Raw genomic sequence first — 9,398 nt, 5'->3', positions numbered from 1 at the left:
CATGTGTATACCATAGCTTGCTGCTTGTACAATAGGTTTATTTTGATAAAATCACCTTAGGTAATCACGATGAGCAAAATATTGCTACCGTGGAGAGAACATATTGTATTTCCAAAACAAGTGGTACAACCAGCTTATTGTACACTAATTGTTAGACAACAATCTCTATTTACGATATGATGTGTCCAGAAAAAACACAATTTCCGAATGAATGCAGGTAACTTTTGTCAGTTACATCGGTGTGTGCATTCCTGCACCAAACATTTTGTCCTGCATCTACTTTAACGTTGAGTTCAATAGTACATGTACCTACATTATAATCATTTGCACCGCCAAATGAATCAGCCAGTTGTGTTCCCTCTTTCACTATTTCAATGTATGCTTTGTGGGGTGGCAAGTTGATAGATGTCATCATGAATCAGTAAATTCCACTAACAGGTGCCCGGAATATTCAGTGTCGTGGATCATAATAACCACCCTCGTTGAGGAACACGTCGTTGAATTTAATAGTGTGAAATCCTTTAGTATCTTTGGGGGTGATCCCCCGCATGTTGTGGATGCAATAATTCATCTGTTTGTCAATGTATTGATTATTGGATATAAATTAAACGGAAACATGCATTTTATCATTTTAAAAAATCATAGATTAAAACAAGAATGAAAAAATGCAACATTATTTCTGCTTTCATAAAACTCAGTCTAGAGTTCAGAAACGCCACGGAAAACTTTAGGTCACTCAAGGAGATAAGTTATGAACCTATTGCTTATAGTCTGCGATTTCAGAATGACGGTTAATTGCCGTCACATTCAGAGAATGTGTGATTCCCAGGAGAAATGAAACGAAGGCTGCACAGAAATACTGCATTTTAAAAAATAATTTCTGATATTTCAGAAACTTCAAAATACACGTATAAACTAGATTCTTTTGTGTTCATTCCTTATCAACTGCAATGCAAACATTCTGGCTGACTATGTAAACTTGGTGATGTGTATTTAATATCGATTTCAATACTGCAAAAATAGCAACGATAACATTTAGCCACATATATCTGGCTAAATCTTAAGGTAGTATATCTTATGTGCAGGGATCTATTTTTACATTTTGCATACGATCATGAAACCCAATTTCAGCTTTCATTTGCAAATCATAACAAACGGAATTTGTGAAATGCTTACTTTAAACAACACTGTTGGAAATTCTGTAACATCTAATTATTTGTCTGTAGACCGCTTCGACTTAAAAATTGACCATACGCAGAACATGCACATGCGTATAGAATCAAGAGAGCGCCAACCATCATATGCAGATGATAATAGAATATTGAAACAAAGATATGTGGTACGTAGTTGCTGGTTATGCATTACCTTAGTTAACAATTATGATCAATACACATTTCTAATTGAGATAATAAAATTCTTGGTGATACAGAAGTTGGAAATGAAGAGAACATTTTCCCCACCGAGTAGTAAATTACTTCCAGCCACTATAAAACACAGATCATCTGATCATGCAAGATATATCAAATCATAATATATCTTGCCTTTCTTTGAATGACCTTTTGTCCAAGATATGTCTTATCCAAACTGAAACCCTCTTGGTGATCAATTCAAAACGAAATACAATATACGATATGCTTAGTAATTAACTATCTCTGGGGGGTTTTCTTGGAGATTTTGTCAGTATAGGACTTCTACACTGTTCGTTATCTTCACCTTTCATCCAGACATGGGAACTTACCCCTAGACCTAGTGGTCAAGAGATTCCCTCTCTTTACTTACACTTACACTGGGAGAAACGATCATCATTTTATGCACGCAGTTTATTAGCTTGATAATTGGCATCATATCAGGAAAGGGGATGCTTACTCCTCCTAGGCACGTGATCTCATCTCTGGTTTTCACGTCTTACTCTCAGAGTATTCTTTATAGAATTTATAGGAGTGATCACTGTTCGTAATCTTCCCATTTTTCATTTAGAAGCTCTCTCTCTCTCTCTCTCTCTCTCTCTCTCTCTCTCTCTCTCTCTCTGATATATGCCTTCACGTTTTAAGTGGCCCGTCCCTCTTCTTTTTAGGTATCCGTTGGTGTTACTTTGGTATTGTGTTGTGTTTCACACTATGACAATACTTGTAAAGTCAAAAAGACGTAAATGACGATCGAGTTAAATGTCGTAATTATGAGAGAAAACTTGAAAATTGTGGCCTTCCGCCACACAAATACAACAACAATGGAGGGTAATTTTGTGCGACGGCATGCATAGGGTCTAAAACAGAGAGGATATAATTAATTATCGATATTTGTGAATAAATTTGAACATAATATCTACTGTGTATAAAACGTACATGTACACACGTTTGACCTGATTGGACTTGCTATGATATCTTAACTGACTTTACATGTCAACACGCAATAGAATATATCATTGAACAATAAAATATACACCAACATGCAATGAAACATATTTTAACTGCAATCCCTGTACCCAAGAATACTTGCGCTAGATAGGGTTTTAACACAGACACTCGACGTTTTAAATATCTATGATAAAAAAAATTGTCTTCCTGTAAACATAATATTTACAAGGTATATCATGTCGCCATCTTGGTTTTCTTTTTTACCAGCTGCATTGCTTGAAAATTTCGGCGAAAAGTTCGATGAAAGGTGAACATAACGAACAGTGATCAATCTCATAACTCCTACAAGCAATACAAAATAGATAGTTGGGCAAACAGAGGTGGGATCAGGTGCCTAGGAGGAGTAAGCATCCCCTGTCGACCGGTCACACCCGCCGTGAGCCCCATATCATGTTAAGGCAAACGGAGCCATCCGCGGTCAAAACCAGTGTGCCAAGAACGGCTTAACAATCGGCATGAAACACATCAGACAGCATTTGACCCAATGACAGGTCGAACCAGATCGTCATAACGACCACAGAATTTGCGAAATGCTGACTTCAATCGAGACTGTTGAAACCCCTGTACCATCAACCCGCCTGTCAGTAGCCCACCTCGACCCAAAAACTGACTATACGCAGAACAAGCTCTTGCATATCGAATCAGTTGAGATATATAAACACCATATGCAGGTGACAATGGAATATTGCTACATAAATATGGGAAGTTGACGATGGAGAAGCCGAAATCATCCCGTCTGCCACACAGTCGAGCTACCAGTTTGCCGCCAATGTCCCCTTTCAACAAAACATCCAAGCACGAAGCAGAAGCGGACGACCCCGCGGTGTCCCCTATCCCGAGCCCACAGGGACACACTAAATCGACACATGAACGAAAGTCATTATTGTCAACAGACAATACGTCGATATAATGTGATAATCAGACCCCTACCGTTTAGAAGCAACTCTGTCAAGGTCTTACCTCTCGCATCGTCATGGTGAACTGGAAATAGAGTCCATTTATCGGCTATTTTTAATCAACCGTCAATCATCGTCTAATGCTTCTCACATGCGAAAAATCGCTGAAAGATGGACGGAAGTTGACATAATTATGCAAATGAGAATTCCCTTGCTAATGTGGTACGAAAAGGGGGTGGCACTGAATGCAGCATAATTGCAACCCTGCAAACAATAAAATTCGGGCACATATGTGTGGTTTCGGGACAAGCTGGCACGGGAAATTGAGTAATTTAATCTATCGCATTACCAAAACAACATTGGAAATGCTCATCCCCCCCCTTTGCTTCGACTTATACCCACGTTTTGTCACCCATTTTGACAACACTGAGAATTTACAGATAAGCAGGACAGGATATTTCATTTTGGATGTATAAATGTCACTGTGAACGTTTGAGAGTGTGTCCATGTGTACACGCGTGCGTGTGTGTTAATTCAATTTTGAACTTTTCTTATTGCGTATGACATTTACTTTCAACTAGGCTAATTTTAATTCAACGAATAAAAGAATAATTGAAGTTACATCATGATAAACGTTGTAAAAAAGGATACTAATAGAATAGTGTTCTAGATCCATTTTCTCGCTCTGTGGAACATATTTACTGCTAAGTATAATATTTACAGGCCTACCAGTAAGCTATAAATTCGAAAGATGAAAGTGAAATTATAGAAAGCTAAAAACAACAGATGTTCATATAGAACATACACAACGCATTCGGTTCTTTACGTTATTCAACATGTCTTAGCATAACAATTTGATAGAGAGTGCACGAACCTGAAGAGCAGTGTAAATCGTGTGTAAAGATTATCTAAAAGTCGCTCAAGATTGGAACACCCCGCAGTACTGTATTGTGATGTAGTGTTGTATGACGTTGGGTAGTATTTTCCGGTGAGGTGCAATGCATAGTGAGAAACACGTGGTTGCAGTAAGAATATAAGAAGTGTACAAACTTTATTAGGTTAAAGCGTAATTTTCTCACACAAAACGTAGTAGTTATGAAGAAGCAAATTTATGAAATAATATGTCCGGAAAAACAAGAATACTTCCCATCTCCATTTAGGTAACTTAAATTGGGACTTGAAGGGTATGCGTTTCTGCACCAGACATCTTGTCCTGCGTCGACCTTGATGTTGACCTGTACGATACTTGAATGGTAATTACCATCATCGCTATAAGAATAAGCCAATTGCACACCTTCCTTGACTATTTCAATGAACGCCCCATGTTGTGCATCATTGACAAATGTCAAAATGAATTGATACACTCCGCTAACAGGTGCCTGAAATACTCCGTGCCGTGGGTCGTAAGCTCCGCCTTCATTGAGAATCACATGATCAAATTCAATAGATTGATGTAATCCTAAAACTTTTGGGGCTGTTCCTAGGCACGCTGTAAAGGCTATACGTGGCCTGGTAGCTAATGCATTGTTCACTAAATGAAAAATACAACAATGCATCAAAACTAAGGAAGATACATTATTGCGGAAACATTAAATTTCATGGGGCTCAATTTTTCGTAGATTTCGTGAAAAAAAGTATATGATGTTTCAATGTACAAAAGCCATATTCATTGTAAAACCTTTGCAAAAACAAAAATGCAAATGCTTGAATTTCCACATTATACGTGTACTATTGCTAATTATTTAGATCTATTTTTTATTGCCCTTTGAGAACCCTTCACAAGCTGTCGGTGAAGTGACAGGTCCGTGATAGCTAGGGGTTCTCTATAGTGCCAACGATTCCGCGTCTCTTCCGAAAGACCCTCACTTCTGAATACCGAGTGTTTGGCGAAGGAGCGGTCACTACCTAGATTCATATCTTAAGCCGGACGCGGCCTAGGCACGAGCAGGACTCGAACCTACAACTTCCCGACCACGACGCAATCACTCTAAGCATAGACCCAATAAAAAAAAAGATATGAATAAATAAATAGAAAGATCATTTTTTTTTTCGCGATTGCAGGGATATACTGATATGTCTATTGCTTAAATTTTCTATGTGCAAGATTTTATTCGTGAGAAATGGCTAGTCTCTCGAAATTACATATCATGTAATCAATATTCTCGCAAATAAAATATAATTAACAGAAAGAGGGTAAAACTATATGGTTAGAAAATTCACACTTTACATCTATACTACTGAGCTAGTCAAAAATACTTGCATCTCAACAACTCGGAATTAAATGTAGAATTCAACGCCGCCATGGCAAGCCTCAGATTACTGACTTCCTGTTTCAGATTGGCGAGTTCAGAGTGCTGATCTACGGACGTCAGGTTAAGGGAATGTACAGCTTCAATGAACAATAAACCCAAAACAACACAGCCAAAATTCATTCTTGGTTATTGGTCCTACTAAACGTCTTAAGGGTATGGAATCCAGAGAAAAAATATAACGTTATCGGGCATTGTCTTTACTTTTATAATCTTTAACTTGTTAAATATCTGCAAAGATTAGCAACGGTAGTATGGAAGACTCGATATATCGTTACTAGTTTGAAAATACGGATGTATATTTAAAATTGCTGTTATGAAATTTAGAAATTCATTTCAAAATTAAGGATTATCTCCCTCACGCATAGCCAGGGCCGTAAATTAACCTTCAATTTAGAGGAGGCAGGAAATTAGGCGGGGGTCTGGGGGTCGCCCAGGCCCCCAGACGCTGAGCACATTTTGTGCACACTGAACACGTTTCGTGCAAAATCCTTGATTCTAGGGCCTTCTAAGATGTTACTTGACTAACTCATTCTAAAAGAAAGATTTGGAATGCTTTTTAAGGGAGGTATCATGTTCTTAGTTATTGGAAACAACATAAATTCTAATGAACTTTAAATTTTAATTTTTTTTGGCTCAAAAGTTGGAGGAGGCAGCTGCCTCCTCCGCCTCCATGTAATTTACGGCCCTGATAGCTCTTATCCTTAAACGAATTTGACTCCACTTTTTTGGCACACTGTTTTTGCCTATAATAGCTCTAAAACTTCATAGTTATTTCGGATTTCAAACATTTCGGTTGAACATCACTGAAGAGACATAATTTGTCGAAATGCGCATCTGGTGCATCAAAATTGGTACCGTATAAGTTTTACATCTGTACGTAATGTAAGAAAACAGCGATTATATGTTGTATAGTGACAGTTTGTGTACTGAAAGCGATCGCGAAGTTCAGAAGATAAATGCAGTCTTACTTAAATGATCTTCTCAAGTACCTTACACCACTAGTAAGTATTTACCCCTGTTGTTTCATTTTAAGTAAGAAGTCCTTTCATCGCCCATTCATTGTGTCGACCCTGTTCACTATTTGAAATGTAAACAGTGTAGTATTCGTAATCGAAGTAAGTTAGCATTGTGTCATCCATATCACTGGGTTCATGTTGTTTAAAATTAATGGTACATGTATAGGGCTCACGGCGGGTGTAACTGGTCGACAGGGGATGATTGATCCTCCTGGACACCTGATCCCGCCTCAGGTATATCCAGGGGTCCGTGTTTGCCCAACTTCCTCATAAGAGTTATGAGATTGATCACTGTTTGTTATCGTGACCTTTTCATTGATTGCTGTTCATTAGCTTCAAATTTCATGTATCAAACAAAGATGGCCTCTCTTTGTACTATTCTTAGATTACAAAGTCTCGTAATAGGAAAATGGTGCACAAACTACATTGTATATTTTTCATCTACAAAATAATAAATTTATCAAAACAAATATTTACAATTGATCCGAGATATAGACAGTTGTGAAATAGACATTTCCCTACATTAATATGTAGCATAGATCTCGTAAGATAGATACATGACAATGTACTTACAGTGATTATAGCGAGTTCATTCACCTGCAAAGTTTTTTTTTTGGTTTTTTTTTTGTTTTCATTGTTCCGGAATATAGAAAACACGTAAGGTTTCCACAAAAGTTGCCTATATATTACACAAAGGGCAAAACTTCTACAATATAACACATGTACAGCAGCACGTCTTTAGATACTCTCCTATTCAAAGATTCAGCTAAAAAAGACGAACAGATTAATAATTACAGTCAATCATTAATGAAAGGTTGGTTGGTTGATTTTCTATTCTTTAACATTCCGGTCGAAATTTTTTCTCTCATACGGAGACATCACCATTGCCGGTGAAGGGCTGCAAAATAGAGGCGCATGCTCGGCGCTTACGGCCTTTGAGGAGGGAGGGGTCTTTATCGTGTAATACCTGCTGTGAAATGGAACCTCGGTTTTTGCGGTTCGCCCTATTTAGTCGCCTCTTACGACAAGCAAGGGGTACTGAGGACCTGTTATAACCCGGATCCCTATGGTTTATTAAAGAAAGGCTTATTGCATCGTATGAACTGTTCATTTCTGAAAAAAGTCGTTTAGTTCTCCCATCGAACAAAACTTCAAAAGATTTGATCTTTTTTTATGTTAAAATTAATTTATCTTTCAATGTTTTGTATATTCCAATAGTGTTATTACGCTGTGTTGGTTATTTTATTACAATTGTGAAATGTATGATATCCGAGGCTTTTATGTTGGTATGGCTTTAAGCTTCAGGATGCAACATTTTTAGCATTTTACAAAATTTTAAATCTCTTATCGTGACCTAACTTCGCCCTGAGGGACAAAGGTACAATTCCAGAAGGGGTAAATGTGCTTGGATCGCTAATCTATCTGAAGCCTATTAATAGCAAAATGCTCATGATATTGTAAAGGTCAGTTGAAATTTACACATTTCTTCATAAAGATTTACACCGTGTAAAACAGTCCTTCCACATAAATATCAGGAAATAAATGTTAATGATGCCTCGTTAACAAAATGGAAATACATGATGTGAGTATATTTTTATCTAATATTAAAACAGCTTTTCATTTGTATCCTTGACCGTAGTTCAAGTTTATGGCTCCGATGTACGTGTACATCATTCGTTTGCCACATTTATGCATGTGACGTATATGCTTCATAACGCATGCAAGTCATCGGTCATTTTTAGCCCGAATTCGTTATCTATTTTTTTTTTACCTTGACGAAAAACAAATATCAACACCCATGCAAGAACAAATATGAAAAAATGCTTATAAATTGTATTTGTGAATCTAAAAGAAAAAAGTCAAAATGAAAAAATGGAGAAACCCACAAGGACAGAAGTTATGTTACTTTGATAATCATTTTTTCTCTCCTTTGTATAATTCCTTTTCCCCCCTCTATTTTACAGATGCTTGAACTAATTTATTACTTAATGGAAACCGTTTTTTTCAGTAGCTGGAAACAATTTCCTGTTGTACAGTAGCTTGAAATAATTTGTCACTCCATGGACATATATTTCTTTTTCATTCCGAATTTTTATATAACCAAGAATCTACATATAACAATCATTTACTAGTCATAATTGTTCACTAAAGTAATGAACTCCTTCCTACAAAAAATTGGCGGAAATGCCAGTCGGCATGACTATACAGGATAAAATGTTATAAACATTAACATCGTGATTGTCGTTTTCGTTTTCGCTTGTAGATATATGCATATACATTAATTTGTTTCTAAACTTTGATAAAATCATAATACTTTCCGCCATACAAAATGATAATTTTCCAATAATTAGTATTTGCATGTTGCGAAATACAAACACTGGTACAACAACAGTTGTGCATTGTGTTTCAAAGATGTGAAGCATGATACGCGTGTCATTAGCATGAACATCAAAGCTTGGATTAGCTGCCGAAGTCATGTCTGCCGATTATTAACAAAATGACCTAAACATTTTAGCATTGCAAATATCACCACTGACATGTTAATATTTATATACCATGTAACCTTTTTGTTGGAAATTTGATACAGAATTTCTTTTGTTTATGTAGAAATAACGGCCGAGATAGCATTTGTTGGATGTAGATAATTGAAGACAAATTCTAGATGCTTCTCACAAACGATCAAAGATGTAAAAAAAAAAATCGACAATGAGATATATTGTTCTTCAGATTAAGGAATGAATGTAGTCTCCATATTTTTCA

The 9,398-nt window shown here is 36.7% G+C and overlaps 1 protein-coding gene across 1 annotated transcript; it reads right to left on the bottom strand.

Annotated features, from left to right (window-relative positions):
• Positions 1-4,346: 4,346 nt before the first annotated feature.
• LOC125662650 (cerebellin-3-like) lies at positions 4,347-5,816 on the bottom strand. The gene is made up of 2 exons (XM_056146087.1): positions 5,571-5,816; positions 4,347-4,841 (listed from the first exon to the last, which is right to left on the bottom strand). Exons 1-2 carry the CDS (start codon positions 5,740-5,742, stop codon positions 4,420-4,422), a joined length of 594 nt encoding a protein of 197 aa, XP_056002062.1. The 5' UTR covers positions 5,743-5,816; the 3' UTR covers positions 4,347-4,419.
• Between the last annotated feature and the right edge of the window lie 3,582 nt (positions 5,817-9,398).

The sequence above is a fragment of the Ostrea edulis genome, chromosome 8 (assembly GCF_947568905.1).
Source record: "Ostrea edulis chromosome 8, xbOstEdul1.1, whole genome shotgun sequence".
Lineage (NCBI taxonomy): Eukaryota > Metazoa > Mollusca > Bivalvia > Ostreida > Ostreidae > Ostrea > Ostrea edulis.
The sequence above is the reverse complement of the archived record's forward strand: the minus strand, read 5'-3'. Positions and strand labels throughout refer to the sequence as shown.

Bases quoted from the DNA above. Each gene is read 5' to 3' on its own strand.
- LOC125662650 (XM_056146087.1), bottom strand. From the start codon at position 5,742: ATGAATTTTGGCTGTGTTGTTTTGGGTTTATTGTTCATTGAAGCTGTA. The intron at 4,842-5,570 runs GCAAGTATTTTT...TTTTTCATTTAG, and splicing joins TAATTCCGAGTTGTTGAGAT to TGAACAATGCATTAGCTACC.